The sequence below is a fragment of the Poecile atricapillus genome, chromosome 3 (genome assembly GCF_030490865.1).
Source record: "Poecile atricapillus isolate bPoeAtr1 chromosome 3, bPoeAtr1.hap1, whole genome shotgun sequence".
NCBI lineage: Eukaryota > Metazoa > Chordata > Aves > Passeriformes > Paridae > Poecile > Poecile atricapillus.
The window spans coordinates 79,607,115-79,628,992 of NC_081251.1; the positions used below are offsets into that span (position 1 = coordinate 79,607,115).

Below are 21,878 nucleotides of genomic sequence, written 5' to 3' on the forward strand. Positions count from 1 at the left end.
AGGGTATTTTCTTACTCACTTCAAGGTTTTTCCCTGCTAAAAAGGAGAAAATTGCTCAGACTGTATTAACCATTCAATACAAAAGATTCAATCTGTCCCGCTGTTGCCATGCACTGTGGTTATTTTTTTATTTATGGTGGAAATATTGGGCATCCACCAATTTCTGTTCCTCAAAATTTCTGTGACATACTGGGCTCTTGCTCAGATTTACTTGAGATTCATGCATAAATTATGCACACCATCAGATGGATATGTGATAGAGCTTCACAAAAGAGAAATGCAGGTTTTGACTATGATTTCTTAACATACAATGAATAGAAGATGTAGGATTACATCACAGGCAAACTCTATCAGCTCCAGCAGCAGTTTGTGCTTAAAGTTAATTTCGACATGTCTATCATTACACCAAACTGCAGAAGAACTTTCTGTGGAAAAAATTACCTCCCTGCAGAAGTTCTTTTCACAGCAGATACTCCTCGTTGCTATAGTAAAGAGAAAAACTCGTCTGATGTATCCCATGTACTTACACATACTTTCCCTGCAGACATTGATAGATTCCTGCCTGAAAGATAGTGCAAGCCACTTGCAGCAAAGGCATGAAAACTGATCTGAACCCTGAAATTTCTCTGATCTGATCTGATCCTTGAAAATTCTCAAACATCATCTCACAGAAGATGGAATTTTTTCAGTCAGATCCAGACAACAATGTATATTACTTAGGAGCAATATTTTGAGGACTACAGAGAGTCAGCAGTACCTGTGGAATCTTTGGCACAAGGATGAGTTTACCCATGGTGACCCAAGTGCACTTGTAATAATTTGGCTCTTACTGGAGTTAACCCTAAAGGATTCAATGAAAATGTTTGTAATGTAAATGACTGTATTATGTCCTGGTTTTCAATGAGTTTAATTTATATTTAATATAGCCTGACAATAGTTACTGAGAGAAATTGCACCAGGTTCAGTGAAGGCAAGAACTAGACTTGCCTTTATTCCTTACCTCTCTCAGGATGACAGCCCTTGATATAGCGTGTCACACTGATCACTGTAAGGGTATTAATGCTAGCCAGGCCAAAGAGAAGTGTCAGGAAGCCATCAACCTGAAAAACAAAGCAGTACAGGATGTTCTGTTACTGCAGAGAGTTGAGGGGGAAAAGAACCACAGGAATTTCTCCTGTCATTTTCATGTTAATGAACTTGAAAGTTTTTCCAGAAACCCAACTAGCAGGGAAATACAAAATGTCAGGTGCAGTTATCTTCTATAGGATCAGTGAGCAAGTAAATGTTCAAAAATTATATAAGTGCTCTGTCGCGTACATACAATAAGCAAGCAAGCACACCCTTGCATCTATGCTTCCCTTAAATGACTTGCTAAATGAAGGAGAAAAACTTTGAACTGGAAAGAAGAAAAGCCCTGAACAGGCAAAACTGCCCCGGATGCAGCTGCCCTGCTTATACAGGACAAACATGCAAACTGATCCTAAAATATGAGGCCAAAGAGGGAAGAATGTAGTAGGTGAAGGGCTGGGCTGAATGAGAAAAGATTTTTTTTTTTTTTTTTTCTAAAAACCCCAAGACCCCCAAACTTAAATGGATCCAGTAGATTGTGACTCAGTGTCTGGTGTTACTGGCTACCTGCTATTTCTGAAGCCCAGATCCTCATCCCTGTGCTGTGATGCAGGCAGAGCCATGCAGCTCTGTGGCTCCTGCTGGCATCAGTGCCTCAGCCACATCCCAGGACAAGCACAGCTCTGTGAGCTTCACGTCCGGGTACAACCGGGAAGTTCTGCCGGCTCTAGTGGACCTGGATGCAGCCATCTGCTAGAGAGCACTGCATGGCTGAGAAATGATCCAGGCAAAACGCTGACAGCCAGTCCCTGATTTTTTGGAATCTTGCCATGATATATTAACTGTCCAGACCAGAGGAGCTCTTGGAGGTGCCAGTTTTACACCTAGTGGAGAAAGAATATTAAGCAAGAGTCTCTGGACTGTAACTAGGCATTAAAATACTGAAATTATCGGCAGAAAAGCACATCATTATTCTACAGGAACAAACTCTGCCTTTGTATGAATGGCACAACTCCTGCGGAATTCAGTTTATCCCAGCACTGAATCTGGGGCTTTAATCCAGGCTTAAAGCTAAGACCCTGGCAGATTGTATAAATTAAATTGGGTAAAGGGTTAGAAAAAGGACTGCTTCATCACTTCTTTCACTGGTGCTTTTTCTTACTACCATTGCCCTCATATTGACTCTGCATACTTCTTACTGCCAACTTTTACAGACTGACCACATTTTAAATACATGCAAGGCTTACTACAACAATCTACACTCACCTGTGCTCCAATTACAGTCAGCTTGATGTATGAATGCAATCATGTTTAAAACAGTCTTTCTTGGATGTCTCAGCTACTTGCTAGAAGCTGCACTTGGCTGAATTTGGCCTTCTGTGTGCTGTGGATGTTGGTGAAATGTCTGGATATGTAAATGTGCTCTGCATTTCATTAGCCTTACTGGTGCAAACAGCTGCCACTTGTTCATTTGCTCTAACTGCTTCATAGATGCAGAAAACGTAATGGTGATAATCTTAAGGAATTTCATTAATTCTTAGACTAGAAAGGAAGCAGTATTTCAACAAGGATGCAAATAAACTCTTTGAAAGTTAGTCCAAAGAGCTATGAGATTGAATACAAAAGGAGCAAAACATGCTTCTCACCATGTATCATAGAGCTATGTTAAAAGTAGGGGAGTTTTTCTGAAATAGATCTGTTTGTTTCATCACTGGCAGATGTAACCGTTTTTCTCCTATCCTCCTTCCATGATGTCAGACCAAAGAGAGACAATAATGACTGGTTCAAACAGCCTTTGAGCATACCTACAAGGGAGGAAGGTGGGTCTAAAAATACACTCTTGGCCTTTAAGATGAAGCTGTCACCATAAGAAAGAAAAGCCTAAATGTTTTCTTTGGAGTGGTGCCTTGCTAAAAGAAATTGCAATTTTATCTAAATCACTATAGTTCATAGCACTGAGCCATTGTCAGCACCGCGTCTTATTTCCAAACCATTTCAAACCAGCATTTCATCAGATCTTCTGCAGGTGTGGGAGCTACCACCAGAGATGTTACCAGAGCCAAATGGTTTGTAAGTGGCTGAGTGGCAGCAGCCTCCCAGGGCAGCTGTCACTGCCCCCATGCTGGCCACAGGCTTGGTGACAGCAGGAAATGTCACGAAGTAGAGGAAGCTCTGGGGATGACAAGGGCTCAGAAGAAATGAATAAAGGAGGAAAATGGTGGCTCACAAGCTGAAGAACAGCCCATACAGGAGCCACAGCATCTGGAACATTTAACCATGAGAGACCATCCGATGAGCTGCTTTGGGAGCATGATGCTCAGACCACTCTTGTCCCAAACTTTTATTGGCAACAAGTGGCTTTTGAGCCCTGCTATGCATAAGCTATTTCCCAGCAAGTTTGTCAATGCTGCAACACTTTTATGTCATTGTTACCTAGACATCTGTCTTCAGAAGAAAACAAGGGATCTTCCTCTAGATATAACCAACTTACTTCAAGCTTACACCTACTGGATTTGGAAGAAAGATCTCTGCTGCTTTTTCTGCTCTTGAACAGACAACACTGACTGTAGGTAGCAAGGCAACTGCTAGGCATCCAAATAGGTAACAACAGAAAAACTGCTTTAATACAGCCCAAATTTCTACAGACAGAGATTAATATCTGCAGGTTACAAAAATATGTGATAATTTCAGTTTTCTGCATCTTTAAAGATATATAGAATGACAGCCAAAGAAATACTAGAATAATAAATAACATTTAATTACTTTGGAAGATTGATGCTCTTCCCCTTACACAGTTCTGGTTTTCCTCTTATTCTACCCCCCAGCCAGCTCCTTCCTTCCACAGATATAATATTTCCTCTATTTTTGTGTAGTGCAATTTTGTCCTTCCAATTATTAATTATGATCAAATAGCAGCAGTGTTAACAGGCAATCATGAATTCTGACATAAACAAAAAGTTGATTGCATGGTAATTTTAATACACCAGTTTACCCTTTTACCCATTAAGAAGCAGGAGTAGATTAGCAATTTTAGCATCTTTTCTCTCAGTGCTCTACGGCATTACTCCCTTGGCTATATAGATATGCATGGAATGTGCTCTTTATGCTGTCTGGAAGCTAAGACACAACTGAAGAAAAAATTGTGAGTTTTTTCTGCTTTGTACTTGTGCCTGACTTTAAATCTCACTAATGCTCTTGGAGCACTATTTACAACCCACAATACATAGAGCTCTTACTGCATGCAAATTCATTTGCTTCAACACAGGGAGAGTTAGGAATCCCCAGTGCACTATGAAATTTTTAGCTGTGAGCTTGTGTATGCCTCACTTTTATTACCTTTAATACTTATGAATCCCTACTGATTCATAAGGGTTGTCTTCATTTAAAGCAGAGTAAAATATAATGTATAATTCTTATTATTGGATTAATCAAGGTTTAATTGCACAAAAGTAGATTGCCAAAATAGCTATTATCTTTCACTTTGGGCCAAAGCATTGATCTCATCAGCCACAAAGACTGCCTCACTCCCTCCTCTGGCCAACTGGTAGATCTGTTGTAATTACCCAAAGTCCTTTTGTTTCCCTTCAGAACCACAGAGTCCTGTCTTTTTCTTCTATTGAAAATGAGATAATGAATATGTAAAGAAAAACATAAACTTCAAACAGGGATTATTTACCCACAGCATATACTTAAACTTGCCACAATAAGTTTTCTCAGAATTACTACTTTTTTTTTTTTTTTTACTACAGATCAGACTATTCTGAGATCATAATGTAAAATAGATAATGGCAATAAACCTCACTCAACATCAAGAAAAAAAACAAAGCACTTAAATCAATCTTCAAGAAACACATTTGTAAAAGCAATTGTACATACCTTTGAATAGATATTTTAAAATTAGAAAACTTTATTTTAAATTTAAAAATTTATTAAGGTTTAAAATAAATGCAAAAATATTCCACTTGAGCTTGATGACAACATAATTCTCCCATCTCTCAAATATGCTATGATGTGTCAACTGGAATGCAGTAACTCTTTAGTCACAGAGGTTCTAGAAGAACTACTGAGTTCAATAATCTAAATTAGTCTTCACAGAAGACTACTTAAAACTCACAATCCACAGTGTTCCTGAAGCACTCAGATAGTTTCCTTGAGCTTTTTCCTACAATACAGGAAATGAAAGAGACTAATGATTTACTACAGTTCCCACAACAACTTTTGCTCATGAGAAACTGCTCTGCTATGTTTGCATTCTGTCTTTTAAAATGTCTCAGTAGACTTCAAGGGTAGCTATGCTTAGAGGTGCTGGCATTACCCAAGCCATTAGAAGCCTCTGACACAAATGCCACTCCATATATCATAAATGAGAAATAATAAACATAATAATAATAAGCAATGAGAATCAATACACTACAGGATTAGAGAGTTTAAACCATGAAGTGAGAGCATCAGACATTCAGTATTTTGCACCCACAAAGTGATTAAATCTTTCTGTGGATGGGATATATTCTAAAGATAGAAAAACATGAATGCAGTATTTAGACTATATTGTGTCCAGATATGTAATTATACTAATTATACTATATAGTTAGTGTATGTTCAGTGCCACCATTAATATATGCAGGTCAAGTTTTAGCTTTAGTAAACCTGGGGAAACCAGTTTTATCTACCAGGTTAATCAACTGAGGTCCAAGGTATACTTACTTTGGGCTGACCTTTAGCTACTGTAGCTGTAGTCTCTCAGGCCACAGTTTCTACTCCTACTTGTGCCTGCCCCTATCAAGGAGCACATCTATGAATGCAACAACCCCACCATTGGTGTGGATGACCTTGAGGGCACAGCATTTAACAGATAGAAATTGCTTGCAGAATTTCCTTATACAGCCTCATCAGATACTAATCTTACTTCAAATACTCCGTCTCCAAATGCATGGGAACACCTGCTTTCTGGGTAGATGCTGTGGAATCATGGCAGGTTTTATGCCTCTCATGTCCCCTCATGAAGAGTAAATGGGGAGCATGTAGCTCGTACCACCAGATGATCCAGACACAATGGAAAGTTTCCCATCTTCAGGTTAAATGCTGAATTGCCATTGTCTTTCTGTGAATTAGTGTAGAGGGAAATTAAGAAGCACTAGGCAGGAAAATCTAGCATTGCCCTTTGGGAACATCTCTGCTACACTGTAAAATTCCTTTCAGTGGGCCTGAGCCAAAACTCCACTTTAATGATGTTAATTCAGAGTCTACTTGTTTATTGTTAGCATCTCCATTAATACAAACAAACACACAGATAAAAGAAGAGTCACCTGTCTCATCTTTACATTACAATAAAAGGCAAGTCTTGGCTTTGTGGCCTGTAGGTAGCTGAGATCCACGAACATCAGATTAAAATCATGCTTTTGTTTTCAAAGTATTTTGTCTTCCATTTCAGAATTTCGTGTTAAATATTTCTTGAGGTTTACACGCCTCAAGGGAATCAGAGATCCCACTGCTCATGGACTTTGCCAGGACAACACAGAGACTACAAGTGACCCTCCACATTCTCTGAAAGTACAATCCTCTGTGTTGCTTCCAAACAAGAAGGAATCTGCTTACGTAGCCACCCTCAGGTTTACACAAGGACATCTCTGACTGCTGGCTGAATGCCTACAATTGAACTTGCTCTTCTGCTCATGAGCGCTAGGCTAAAGGCAGGGCAGGTTAGTGATGGCACCAGCTTGGCCTTATGTGGCCAAGACAGGAACATGTTTTTTTCATGAAGACCTGAAAAAGCTGCATGGCTACTAGCAGATCTCCTCTTAGCTTAATACTCTTGTCCCCTGTGGTCCTGTCCCAGAATTAAAGGAGAGTCACAAGCATTTCCAAGGAGTCCTAGTAGGCCAGGGAGAGCATGGAAGGAAGTATAAAAGATATGGTTCATTCTTGTCCTTAAAGAATGATCTGAAAACCTGCCAGATGAAGTGTCATCCCTTTCTGCAGGGACAGTGGTGTGGAAGTTCTGGATGTTATCCATATACAGCCCACTGCAAGCAGTAATCGTCTTGTCATTTATTCACTCAGCACAAGATCTAGGTCAGGACCTGATTTGCTTCCTAAGTACTATCAGTGTACTCACTTGATGGAATATATTTTTGTGATAGAGAAGATGAGTAAATGTGAGATAGAACTACGTAAGGTATTTACAAATTTTATCTGAGTGATATTTTAATTTCAGATGAAATTTTGCTTGAAAGCCAGTGAGAGGATGTGGCACACAGAGAGGAGTCAGAAGAATATGGTTTGTTCAGCCTTATGGTGAGAAGAGCTTGAATGATGAAGTAGTGATAGACAAAATTTTTTGAAAGAAAACATTTAATATCTTAGACATCAGCACAGAAGGATGTGAAAGACTACTATTTCCCACACAAAGAAATAAGAAAAGGGTATTTCAAAGCCCCCTGGGAGGAAAAGTAAGTATAGAAACCAAAGCTTAGGCTTTGTAAATTCCTGGTTCCATAGGACCACTCTCAGGCAACAAATGCCCAATCCAGGCAGCAGTGTGTGGTTTGACACAGTGCTTGGGTGTCACAGCAGGGACTACGTCAGACTTGTTAAACAAGGAAACAGATAGTTTGGGCATTCATAATTTTTCACTGGCAAATATATAACTTATGTAATTAATCGTAATTGACTGCAGAAATAATAATTTAGAGGAAAATGAAGGAGAATTCATGACTAATGAAAACTGGCGGAACTTCCCTGAAGTCACATTAGTTACACTGAAATGATCTTCTGTGTTGCTAATGATTCTGTTAGTGCAGTCTTTCCTCCCTTCCCTGCAGATGAAGTATTTTTCTCATTAAAATTCAGCTCACAGATGTCTACATGAGTTTCCTTTATCTCTTTGACTGCAATGTGTACACCCTTTAGATTGTATGAAAGCATATCAGAAATAAAAGAATAGGGAAGACTAGTACCTCTGCAGCTTTATATTTCACTAATCAAATCTCAGGCAAGGAAACAAGAATGAGGATACATTCCAGTGTTCATAATTGAGATATAAATTTGTTTCAGAAAAAGTGAAGGAAAGAAATCAGTGGACAATGGAGCAATGTGAATGGGTGGTTAAGTTGGAACAATTCTGACAAACAATGTGTACAAACATTTGGCAGTAGTGTCTGTCTTTTGTCCTCCTCTGTAATCTCAGCAGCAGTACTGGGAAGGCAGTCAAAAGAAAACTTCCAAGGTTTAATTTTGGCCCTTCCCACCTGACATTGCTTTTATTACCGGACTTCACATGGACTGTGGAGCTACCACTGGTCTCTCATCTCCTCAGAATGTGAAGAAGTATCACTCCATATAAAGTAATGTGTAAAGACCTTCTTGGTATTTATAAAATACATAAAATCACTAACCATGTCAAGAGAGTCAATAGTCTAGCTAAATAAACAACTGGTTGGTTTCATGAGTTATGTTAAATGGAAAGAAAGCAATGTGCTGCAGCTTTACTCTGTTTATAGAGTACATAAATACATAAATACATAAAAGAGCATAAATGTCTTTAGGGGTTTTGATTTATCAGACAATTTACAGAAGATTTTGTTAAAAGAGGAAAGTATTAATCCTCTGTTTCCTCCTCAGACAAGATTTAGCAATATTTTACAATCTGTATATAGGAAAAATGCATTTATAGATAAATGCATGTTCTGAGAAAGCAAATGCTATTAATAAAATAAAAAAGAATTCATTCAAGATTAAAAGCCTTGCCCTCAAACCTTCTGAAAAGAGCCCATGTGTTTTCATCATACTTTTCTCAGCATTTTCTGCTGTTGCAATTTTCTTTTTGGTGTTTCAGATATTCAGTTCTAATTTTTACAAAAGGTGGACATTATTTCTTCTCAGGAATGTCATTATAGAGCCCTAGATATTTAATAATACCCAAAATACTGGAGTTTTTTAGATGCTAGAAAGAGGGAGTGGCTGGAAGTTGAATCTCCAAAAAGGGGCAAGGGCCAATGCTCTCAGATTTGCAGGCTTTGGTCACTTGCCTGGTGAGAGGAGGGTTGTGGCTCTGAGCTCTGTTCCTAGATTAGAGGTGGCAAAACTGGTGAGCAAATGAGGCTCCTAAGGAAGCCAACAGAACAAGGTGATGGATATGTCTCACCCTCTGTTTGATTTTTTATATTTTTCATATTCATTTCTCAACACAAAAGATTGTGATTGCTCAGTATTCACAGCCATTTCCTTCCCTTAATTGTATAATACCTTTCAAAAATTAAACAGTATCACTGTAAAGAGCAGAGGGATTGATGACCCATTCTCCCTTTACCCCCATGGACTGTGTGGGAGAGCTGGATTCACTTTTCTCCACTTAAAGGTGCTCAGACCCACATTCCCTGCCTTGGAACACAGACCCAAGGCTATTCATCGTAAGGGGGTGTCCAACTATTCCTAAAGCAAACAAATACTGGGGCTAGAGACTAAAAGAAGCTCCCTACATCAGTGTCAGGCATCCACTGGAGGGAAGGGAACCCTCCTTGTCCAACAGCAGCTTTGTTAAAACAGGAATTTTGCCTGTCTAATTTAGCTTTTCTTAGACCTCCCTATTAACCTGGGATTTCAGATGGCAACTTGATCAGCCACAATCTGGAAAATCTGCTAAAGTGCAAGAAATCCCAGCCATCTATGGGCTGCTTACTCCTCAGTGCATACACACTAAGTCTGGTGCTTCCAGACAATTTTTAACTTTCTGGGCACACCATGCTCTTCTGGGATGCACAGATCTGGTGCTGTCAGGCAAACTGTGCATGAGTATATTAGGGCTAACAGAGTAGAACAATACTGCTGACCACCACATTGCCATGTGCTTCTGTCCAGGGTATGCCAGACAGGAATAAAGAAGCGCTGTGTGAAGCATGGAAGCACTGCAGGATTCAAAACCAGACTTCCTCCCTGCTTTGTAGCAAACCCAGCAGCAGGATGAAAGAGTCATTTCTCTCTCTTCTACTCCCCTCAGTGTCTTTATTATTCTGCACAACACGAAGCAGCTTTGTGAGGCTGAAGACAGGTCCTTGAGGGCTGGCACTTGTGATGGCAAGGGCAGGCTACAGGGACAGGGTCAGTGGGGGCTGGATTCTGTCACACAAGCTACTCTGGTGCTCACTAATACCTCAACGTGGATTTTTTTTTTTTTTTCTTAAAAGGCTGCTCCAGAGGCCTCTTCTGTGCAGGGACAGATCTGCTGGGGATGCTCTGGCACCATCTGGCTGGCCAGATGGACTGGGAATACCTAGGCTGACAGTGAGGTGAGTGCATCTGTGGTAACAGCGTCAGTCAGCACGTCAGGGACAGGGGGTATGTCCATGACAGTACTGTGACATGGAGATAACCACCCTGTGCTCTGGGGTGCACAGCCCAGACACATCTTACACGTAAATAACAGTCAGAAATAAGACACGTTTTTTAAAAGAGGCCTATGCCAACAGAGTGAGCACATGGTAAGAACAGTCAGTTTTCTTGGTCCTCATCATAAAATCTTTCAGTGTTTGAAAAATTAATGTTTAAATAACCAATCTGTATTATCAAAAATAATTTAAAAATTTAGAAAAGTGAATTACTGGAAACAAATGTAAACTGAAGTACTGGGATTATGAAGGATTTCAAATTCTAAGGCACTTCGTAGTCCATTCTTGTTTTCAGTCAGACAGTGTGGTCATGGAATTCAGATAGGTTATCTGAACTTATCCTTTCCCTGTATTTAGAGACCTCCTGAGGTCTGCATCTTTTGATGTATTTGCCACGTGATTAAAAAGTAGATGAAAAACTTTCTGTCATTTGATAAATAAGGTTCAGAAGAAGCCATATTTGCCTGTTGAGAATGTGTATTTCTCTACTTCCCACATGTAGGAACATTTGCACACAATGTTATTTACACGTTTCAGTGCAACTTCTGGTTCAGCAGAACATACAAATAAAAAAAGATTGTGAGGACAAAAATATATTCTGAGATAGCTTTTCACTAGGAATATGGTCAATGAGGGAACAGATGGCTCTTGGTCACTGGGTTACATTCCCCGACCTAAAATTTACCTTGTGTACCAGTTTACTTACTGATCATATTGGGAGAGGCTAAAAAATGGATGTGCCAGAGTCTGACTGTCCTTCTTCTGTCCAGTTCAGGAATGAGACAGTGGTAGAGCAGAAGTATAAAAGTGAAAACAGATTCCAAAACACACCATTGGAAAACTGTTATTTGTACAAAGCATTCAGCAGAGGCAGCATTTGGATACAGATGTACCATGTAACCTCATTCCTGAGAGAAGAGCCCTGTCAGACTCAAATAATAATGTTTAGCATGGGAAAGAAAGGTGTTGTTTCTTCCATACAGAGGAGGAGAACAGGAGAACTCCTCTCTTCCATCAGGTATGCAGTGAGATGGTCCTTGTTGCTGGAGATATATCTTTTATTACAGAGAGTTTTCAAAGACTAGGTTGTTTTGAGAGAAGTACTCTTTGTCTGTCTCTCCCCCACTCACTTCAATCAGAGCAGCCAAGGATGGTGAACCTGAATGTTGAGAAATGTTACCTGAGGGCACAGAAGGAGACCCGAGTCAGAGGAAAACAAAATAGTTAGGTGGATTAAGTGGGGTGAGCTCATGAAGTTTCTTCATAAACAGAAATGACAGGCTAGCTTGGGAAAATAAAATTTCCCTAAGCATACCTGACAGCAAAAGCTGACTGATCAATAGGAGCAAATGTGTAGTGAACTGTACAATGACAGAAAGCCAAGTAAAGCTGTCCTCTGAACTTGGCAAAACAAACCAGGTAAGGGAAAGCACCTGGGCCCTGCTAAGGAAAGAGCCATGCTCATGTATGCAAAGTGCCACCCCAGCTACTTGCAGAGAAGCCTGAGTGCATGAGGGAAGCAAGAGACACTGACTTCAGTGGGTCCCAACAGAAAGCATGGGCTTTACCTTCATGGCACAAGGTCCTCATTCCTCATGTTCTTCCTGTGAGATCCCTTCTAGTAAGACTACAAATTCAGACTACAGCAATCAAAACACTATTGCTGTTCAACATTAAACATTTTCATAATTACCTTTGTGCTGGCTGTCCACACACACGTGGAAATTTTCACATCTCTTTTTTATGCACAGAAGCTTCCTCCTCTTTCTGCACGATATTCTTGCTAGAATCCAGCCACTCTATTTCCATAACCTATTTTTTCATCACTGGCTTCTGTTTTGTCAGGTTTATTAATCAAGAAGGTGGATGTCAGGGTTTACACATGTTTTTGAAGTTCCCCAAGACAGAACAAGATCTTGGTGGAAACAAGAATCCTACATAATGTTTTCTCAACAAGCCATAACCAGCTTGACCACTCAACAAGCCACAACAAATTCAAACTTAATTGAAAGCACAAATTGACTTTTCCAGATTACCATTAATTTTTAATTAGCATTAATAACAGTACAAATACATATTTTGAATGGTTAATGTTACCCTCTAGAGCCTACAGAGGACTACCAAAGCAGAAACTTAAATGTTTTGCAGATCAGAGTGTTAAGAAAAACCAATACATTATTAGTGTCCCACAAAAAATCTTTGGATCCCAAAACCTTAAAACTTTGCTTGATATCCAAATTTTACAAATGAGTAGTCTTTAAAACAAAAAGACCCAAACCCCAATTACTTAAAACACCCTGACCAACACATCTGGGTCAGTGTTTATCTGTGTACCCTATAAATGTTTTGGACCACTTCTGCCCTTGAAAAGGCAGTTCAAGCACAGCAAGATTAGGCATGCATCCACCTTACAAAGTTCAAGCACCCCTCTATCCCAGTATTTTTAAATCTTAAAAAAAAAAGTCAGATCATCATAACAAGACTTAGTAGCTCCAAGTCAGCCAAAGAGGGATTCTCCGGCAGAAGCATCATGAAAGAAATCTGTAAGGTTGATGACACAAGTTCCCATGCAAACCAAGATGCACAGATCCAGTGTGCCATTCCTTGCCAATTCCTCTGTCTGCTGTTCTATATAGTCCCCCCAAAAAAGGAGCCACAGTACAGACAGGGCTCTGAAAGAGCTTGGAGTAGGGAGGCAGAAAGGTCATTTAATGCTACCTCTTTCAACCTTGTGAGTTGTAAGCATTAAGTTACGCTGCTGACCTTGAGTCAAGATTTCACACTGAATGGCTTATCCTGTCTTACACAGGAAATCTGCAAAAAAGCTAGAACTGAACCTGCAGATGCAGATTTTATCTTTCTTTTCTCAGTCATAGCTCTGACCTCCCTTGAAAGGGGGGAGAAATATGCATCTGTTCAATTCTGAGTATGGATGTAAATTTTACAGTTTTCAGGTATGTGTTTATTTATCTGAAGATTTCAAGTTTTCCATTAATAAAAATATTCAAAGTTTCTACTCAACAGACTTTAGATTGCAACTGTAGGTGAACTCATTTGAGAAAGAGCATGATTTTGCTGAGGAAATAATTAGCTTCATTTTGATAAATCCTGTTCTGCCAAATGACTATGGACATACACTTCAAACAATAAAATAATATTTTTTTAGATCAAGCTACAGCTCCTGAGTTAATTGGTCTCCTACAGGAAGTCTTCATCTCTGCTTAAACTGAACCTTTTCATTGATATGGAAGGGATATGACCTGTAAATGTTCTTTCATCTATGTTGCACAATAGCTCAACTTCCTCCTTAAAAAAACCAAATCTGCAAGAAAAGAGGATTATTTCTCTCTCCCTTTTCCTTCATCGTGATCTTTCTTACACCTTGCCATAGGCTATCCTGTCATTTTCAGGTTTTTGATTCCCTGATGAAACAGAGTATAATCTTTCTCACAGAGGTTGCTGAAAGCATCAGGGAGGCAGTTTTGTGCCTATCTGTCCATGGGGAATATTTATATTCTGTCCACACAGGTGCGTTTCAGAATTAACAATAATAAATTTTTCCGAGTACTCCAACAAAAAGCTGCCTCCAAGATCAGGAATGACTGTGCCATAAAGTTAAATCACTCATTCCACCACAGGCAATGAATTAACCAAGAGTTTAGGAATGTGATTGAAGAGTTACAACTGAGTTAGTGCAAAAAGTTGCATGCTAAAATGTAGGGGTGTGCCCAAAAGTTGTGTGGAGGCTCTACATGCTTTATCAAGCAGGAGTCAACACTGGCACTCTAATGTTTGGCTTAAAGCAATAACCAGATTGGCTTCAAGTGACCTGAAGACAAGCACAGACTATGACTTGATTTTCCAATGTGAGTGTGATCCCTGACAAGAATAAAAAAAAAAAATCCAGAACTAGTAAGAACTATTGCAAATACACAAAAAACCCCACTGAAAATTGGTGAAGCACGGATCAAATGCACAGATTTTTAGGTGTAACAAAAGAGAACACTGTCCTTTTGAAAGGTTAGTGACTACCTCCTTTCATTCTTTGGGTGCTGTCTGGTTATTTATATACAGCACAGCCCCAGAAATAGCTACACACCTTTTGTCTAATTAAGTGTAATCCAGTCTTACCTGGCAAGTCCATATTGACGTGATAATGAATCCATCATCTCTGAAGACATTGAAGATTTCAATGATGCCCCGTGAATAACCAAACACAGAGATACTGGCGTCTGACACTGCCAAGTTAAATGTGAGGTAGTCGGTAGGCTGTAGGAGATGTCTTTGTTTATACAGGACAAAAATCACAATGCTGTTTCCAAACCAAGACAACCAACCTGGAAAAAAAAATTAAATCCGTGGAACTTTGAATCTTGATCTTTAAAGTCCCTTCCAACTCAGTCCATTCTATGGTTCTATGAAATCAAAAAGCAAATAAAGAAAGAGGCTGTTGAGTGCGTAAATGTATGATATATCTTCTAAAATACCGTTTTGTTCCATTAGAAGCATATTAAATCAGATTATCCATTAGAAAACTATGCATGGAACCTTTTTGAGCAGCTGGGTACATTTCAGAAGTAGGAGCAACTGAGTAATTGAGTGGAGCAATAAAACAGAATAAACACAAAGAGCTGCTGCTACACCTATTGAAGATGCCCTGTTTAAGGGCCTAAAGTGGATTTTTTTGCTTAAGTTTTTTTCCTTAAGTGGATAGATGAAATTCATAAGTGTTACACCTGGGAAAAATAGGAAGGAAGAAAAGTCAGAAGAGTGGAGCAGAAACTACAAACAATCCGCCAAAATCTCCAGCTGTTTAAGTTCCTCATACACAATAATGGATACAGAAAGTTCATGCATGTAGCCAGAGAGCTGCTTCATCAGTTCTCCTTAGAAAAGTGTAGCTCATACAACTAGGTTTCTTCTCTTAGAACAATCTAGAACAATCCTTGCAGCAAAGTCTGTTCCTGATGGGAACATTTTTCAGTAGCTCGCATGATAATCCATATGAAGACAATATTTGGAATAGAACTTCATAGTGTCTTTTATTTAATTTTACAGAAAGTTACATTCTCTCTTTCTCTCCAGGAACAGAGATGTCTGACTTGTAAGTGTCTAAGTATGTGAGCAAAACACAAGTGAGATAACTGTAAAGCTGGTGGAAATCAGACACCTACTCTGCTGGAGAGACCTAGATTTTCCAAATGTCCACAGCTATTGCTCTGCCCATCAGTGCAAGACCCCGGTAGATTGCATCCCAGTTTTTGAAATTAAATAGATGTGGAAAGATGAATGCCTTTTAGCAGAAAGGATAGTGAGAAGTGTCAGGTTCAGTGTTGAAAATGTGGCTTAGCCAGTTAAGGGAGTGGAGGGCTGAGCAGCATGTCAGGCAGCCCTGGCTCCCTGCTGGCTCTTGCTTCTATCCCACAAACCAGCTCTGCCACTTGTGACATTGATGGCCTCACTTCACCTTGGCAAGGTAGAACAAGACATGACCTCTTTTGAGCGTCTGCTGCCTACGACAGGATAAGGAATGCAACACCTGGTGGCTTATGCCAGGTTTCAGTATTACCAGCTGAGGGAGAAAAGAGCTGACCCCCAGCCCTCTGCCCAGGAACAAGCAGTAGATACCCCAGAGTGAGGCTGCTGCATACTGGCACAGCAAGAGATGAACAAACACAATAAAGGGGGGTGTGACACGATGGCACTGCACAGCATCTCTGGATATTCAAAGGACTCTGTGTGATGAAAGATGGCTGATAGGTTTAATGCTGTAGCAAGAGTGCAGCTGGCTTCCTTCAGGAAGCACTGCTTCCATGTGAAGAATCCAGAACTTCACTGCCAGGCTGCTGAGGCTAGGAAGGGAGGAAATTACTTCTCAATCTCCAGGCCATGTGGGAATCTCAGGAGCTGAAATGCCAAAGAACAAGGCACCTGTTCTGTAAAGAAAGAGATCGGGCAGATACCCCCAGTGAGGTGCCCTGGGTACTTTGGAGTGGGAGGAAGGTGGTTGATGGGACAGTCTCTGTATGGCTCTATGAACTGCTTCTTCTGTGGAGCAATTGACTTTTAACAGTTTTTCTTTGCAGCATTGCCAAGCTGCTGCTGCTCTGCCTTGTTTAGTAAATGCACAAGGTTTACTGAAGAGCCTTTGAACTGGGAAGAGCTGAAATGTCAGCATATGGTATTGACCAGAAATAGTCACTGGTGCAATGATACACTGAGATATACACATACATTTTATATATACCTTGTTACAAGGTCAGCAATAATAAATATATCTCATTCTGGCCACTAGGTGACAATGTTTCTTAATCAAGTCTTGTTTTAAACAACTGCATACATTTTAACTCAGGGATTTTCTGACTTTTGTTTGTGTCTAGGTATTATAAATACCTATAATACCTATAGGCAGAGCAGGACACTGGGGAAGGAGGGCTTTTGGAATTAATGAGGATAGCCTGCAAGGCCAGCATGGGAGTTGTGTTGTTTGTGTATGTTGGTTCTACCGTCTACAAGGTAAGATAGTTATCAAGGCAGTAGGTATGAAATATTTTTCCCTGTCCACATGAAGACATAGTGCTAAAATGACCGACAAAACAAAATGGAACCACCTTTGTAAATAGCAAAACTTTGCCAGTTTAGTGTAATGCATAGGAAGGCTACCCTCACAGTGTCAGACACTGGGATTTACAGAGCAAATTCCCCCTAGCCTGGAGGGTGAGGGAGTTTTCAATTAAAGTGTCTTAAGGAAGAACTTGAGCAAAATGTCACATCAGACAACACTGCACATTTTAGAGCAATGAGAGGTGAGAGAGACAGAGTACTTGTGATAATCTCTGGGAACTACATTCACAGACTGAGGTTGGAGATGTGGGAAGCATTGAGGGAGATAAGATCAAGTATGATTTCTGCATGTAGGCATGGTCCTTTTCAGCACAGCAGTGGAGAATCTGCACTGGCATAACCAGTCCCTAAAATGGTCAGCCTGGGTAGTAAACCATACTAATTTGGATTTAAAAAAAAAAGAAATGGAAGAAAATCAATTCTTAGTAAACCATGCAGTAACAGAATCAGTGGTCACATAAAAGTGCTGTCAGCCAGAATGGTGACTATGGGACACTGGTTCTCTGTGCCATCAGGTACAAGTGCTAGTCTGGGTTGTTGTCTGTATTGAGTGATTGACTTTAAAAACCCCAAACAGACACCCCAAAACAGAAAATCACCCCAACCAATGGAATGCCTCAAACCAAACAACCCTTCTCCCTTCCTCCCTCCCTTGACAGCATTGCAGGGAAGAAGGTCAAAAATGCAAGGGAAGCACAGCAATAGCTCTGGCACTCTCAGTGAGAGCAGAGACCTCAACTGCACTGCAGGTGGTGTGTGCCTCAGGGAACATCAGAGGTAGATCAAGAGCCCAGAAAGAAACTTCTGAACTTTGAAGTGCCTCCATGTTACCAGGCGTCATCTCAGTAAAGCAGAAGATAGAAAAGAAACAACCAAGGGAACTTGTTCCATCTTTTGCAAGCTGTCACTAATGTTCACTCATAAGAGTATGCAGAAAAAACTCCAAACCAAAAACCAAACTTAATAAGGCAATCCTGGTGAATAAAGATTTCAACTGAGGTCAAAATGTGGCAAGAAAGAAAGAAAATAGATAGCAGCTAGGTAGAAACCGAGCACTGCCACCCAGCATAAGGTTCAGAGGGATCACCATATCTTTCCCATAAGCACACTCTGAAATAGGTTGTTGATCAGAGAGATGCTGGATCTTCTGACATGGCAAAATACACAAGGAATATGCAGCTACTGAAGTAGTTTTGCAAACATAGTGAGGTAGGAGGAATAGGATGGACATCAATATTAAAAATGTATCACCCCTATGTAATTCAGTAGTAATCCTTCTCCTGGAACAACACTCCCTAAGAGAGCATTTTAATCCACAGATATCAAAAGCACTCCACAAGGGAGTCTGGTGCTGTTATCCATGATTTCTTGGGGAGGTACAGGCAAGCTGCCAAGCAAGCTGGTGAAAGTCAGCTTGCTTGGAAGCCTTTCAGCTATTAACAAACTCCTGTGTCAGTGTGATGCCCACCAGCCTGTGTAAAGAAAGCACCAGAAAAGTAGCCAGAGTGACTAAGGAGACTAAAAATCTTTCCGCTGAAGACAACTGAGAACACTGAAATTAAATCTAAGAATATCGAAAAAATACATTATAATTTTAAAATATTTCTGTCAGATCACCCAAGCCTGTGCATTCAGCCATGCTCTATTTTTCTCTCATGTACCTGAGATAGTCTTTGAACAAGCAATAAGCAGCTGAGGTTGCATACAGTTTCACTGTTAACACTGTTTCTGGAGAACTAAATTTGGCACAAGCGAATTGGTAGCTCTGAGCTGGTCATCCACATTTCCAATAGATTAGTTCACCTGTGCCCAGCCAAAATAGGTTATTATCTTTCTACTTAGACTTGCTCTTGTTAGACATTGTTGCACGGCCTTTTCTTGTAAAACCTGGCAAGACTGAAATAGAAAAATGGGTGTTGCAACTCAGCCATATGTTGTTTAAAATATATATGAATCCCTTAAGTGGAATAATTCAAGAAATGAGAGCAAAAGGTGAGGCTCGGCATCACAAGACAAACTAGGCTCTTTCCTCAGCAAATAGCCTTTCTCTAGGACAGGAATTGGATTGAGCATCTTAATGCAGAGCAGGCATGAATGAAATCAGTTACTTACACAACTACATATACAGAAGCATAAATGCCTATCAGAAGAGGCTTGCTGCAAAAGATTTTCTGTCCAGAAAACTTTAATTAAAACAGTGATAAAATCCAGAGAATTTGCAAAGCTGTCATTAACTATTGCAACTGTGAAGTGACCCTACTCTGTTTTCAGTCTTCACTGCCAATTATACACACACAATATCCTGTCCAGGGCATATTGCCAGTTCTGGCAGGAAGGAGAAGAGTCATCTTGTTTTAGACTTGACAAAGCATGGAGAGATTATTTGTTCAATAAATGCAATCATTTTGGGGATGAATGTTTCGTGAATAGCTTGTTTCCTTTCCCACCTTCTCAGATTTATCTGTCAAACAAAATCCCGAAATAACACTCATTCTGTCACTTATCAAGTAACAGTTTACTATTGCCATTCGGAAGTGTGTGCCTTTTAAAGGCATGTTTGGATCTTGTGGTCTGTTCTGATGGGATTGGTAATGCACTCAGCATGCTTTTCTGATGGAAGCACTCCAAAAAGTCAGAATTTGTTCTCTAATAAGTACTCTCTCTTATTGACTTAAAATTTCCTTTTATGCCTTGTATTTACTCTAACAGGCCCAGTTAAATGTGGAACTAGGAGAAACAAATAGAGAACAAACTGTGTATAAATGCAGAAAAAAACCAACTTAAGAATTCCAGTTAATAATTATGAAGCAAAAAATGCTTTCTATTTTTCCCCCATGCCTAGCATCCAGCAGCAGTGGGCAGTGCTTTTAAATTGTACCTCGTAATTTAAACTGTAGAACGATGCAGTGCTACACCACTTATAGCATAGGCAAAAAGGGGTCAGATGTAATCCCAGCAGCAGGACAAGCTTTCACCTGTCTGTTAGAGACAGTTCTGAGCTCATTGAAGGGAAGGATGGGAGCAGAGTGCTGCTTCAGAAAGAGGATGCTGATGCAGGTGACCTAGTGCAGGGTAACACCGTGGTTGCTATCACTTGCAGATAGTCCCACTAAGAATGGATCACTGCTGTCAGATGGGCATTGCACCTTCCCCCCACTTTGCTGGTCTCCTGGCCAAAGCATTAGCAAGGAGAATGATAGAACAGCGGCTTGTGTGTCAAGAAGCAGTGCAGTGATCTTGATGGCCATCGGCATCTGCAAAATGCACCACACACTTCCTGCTGGTTTGCTCGTGCTGTCAGTGTGCCACACCACTGTGATCAGGCTTCCCTGCAGGGTGCTGAGGACCTCTCATCTGGATCCAAAAGTGCCTGGCTGCTGTACCACATACAACATGTACATCAGTGCCCTGTCTTTCACAAATGACTGCTGTGCTACCTGTGACCTGTGAGAATTTCCAGAAGGGGATGCACAGAGGCCTTATCTCAGCAAGAGGTGTTAGATCATGGTTCTTGGATATTCATGTCTTCTGTCAAGATGTGTGACTCTGGGAAGACTTGGCCAACTATTGTTAGGTTTTTAGGACTTGATCCGGTGAAGGTGAGGCAGTTCAGGGGAACCCCATCTTCTGGAAAAATGCTAATACCAATCACATACATACTCTTTGGTTTTGGAAAAATACATCAGAATTTGCAAGAAGCTGCACTGCCCTACACAGATTCAAGAGAAAAAAACCAATTAATAACTACAGAAGTGTAATCACTGAAGCCATTTTCCAAGGCATCCAAAACCCAAAAGTATCAAATATGAACATCTTTGGGGTTTTGTGTAAGGAAGTATACACAGACTCCTTCAAATGTAGATTGTCTTGCCAGACCCCTAAAGCAAGAGAGGTACAGGAAACTAGTGCATGGACTGGCCTTTTTTCTCTGCTGCCAGAAGGGCAAGAGGATGAATGTATGACAGAGAACTTGTTCTGCCACATCACAGCTCCCTGGATAGAACGAGTTATTGGTGTACATAAAACTAATAACTATAAATTGCTGTGGCTGGTGCTTGCAGGAGAGCAACGGTAAACCTTTGAGGAGAAAAGAAATTAGGACTTTCCTGATTTATGTATGACTAACAGATCTTTTCAAAAGTTATTTCAAAAGGGTATATCCACATCCATCAATTTTTAACCAGATCTACACTACAGTTAGCTCGGAGGAGTGCTACTGCTGGTTGTACATACTCTCCAGGAAAAGAAACTTGAGTTTTGAATCTTGAGGTAAGTTTCAAGAACAGCAGCTATGACATGCAAAGCAATTGTAAGCTTGGCTGAAGGATATGAAATCAAGCCCAAACAGCCTAAAGGCTCAGGCACCTAGGTATTTGCTAGAAGATGTGAGATCACTACCAGGAAGCATCAGAGGAGAATATCTCTGCTGGTTCATTGATGGAAGAAGTTTGGACTACCAGTGTGAGGCAGAGGCAATACTGGGAGGGATCAGTAGAGTTGATAGAGTGTAAATATGAATATGAATAGTGATGGCAAAACCTTGCTTGGAAGCTGTATTCAGTCCTGGCTATAAGGCTGCTGGGATGACAGGGGAAAAGGGGAAAACATATTATGAGAGGAGGTAAATAAATATAATTACCCCCTGCCCCCACAATCAAAAAAATAAAATTCCCTCAATTGCTTAATATAAGAATACAGAGGCTGACCTCAAGGAATGTTCCTTCAGGAGCATAGATTGACCATAGGATGTCATTTGCAGGCAAAAAAAATGATTTCAATTAAAAGGAGTGACCAAAAATTGTA

The 21,878-nt window shown here is 40.3% G+C and overlaps 1 protein-coding gene across 1 annotated transcript in view; it reads right to left on the reverse strand.

The window, feature by feature from the left end:
* Positions 1 to 21,878, reverse strand: part of LOC131577826 (opsin-5-like) — a 29,983-nt gene that overhangs the window by 6,568 nt on the left and 1,537 nt on the right. Inside the window, exons 2-3 of the mRNA XM_058835986.1 lie at positions 14,583 to 14,788; positions 1,001 to 1,100 (exon numbers count right to left, since the gene is read on the reverse strand). Coding sequence (XP_058691969.1) covers positions 1,001 to 1,100; positions 14,583 to 14,788 — 306 coding nt within the window. The remainder of the gene's footprint in view (positions 1 to 1,000; positions 1,101 to 14,582; positions 14,789 to 21,878) is intronic.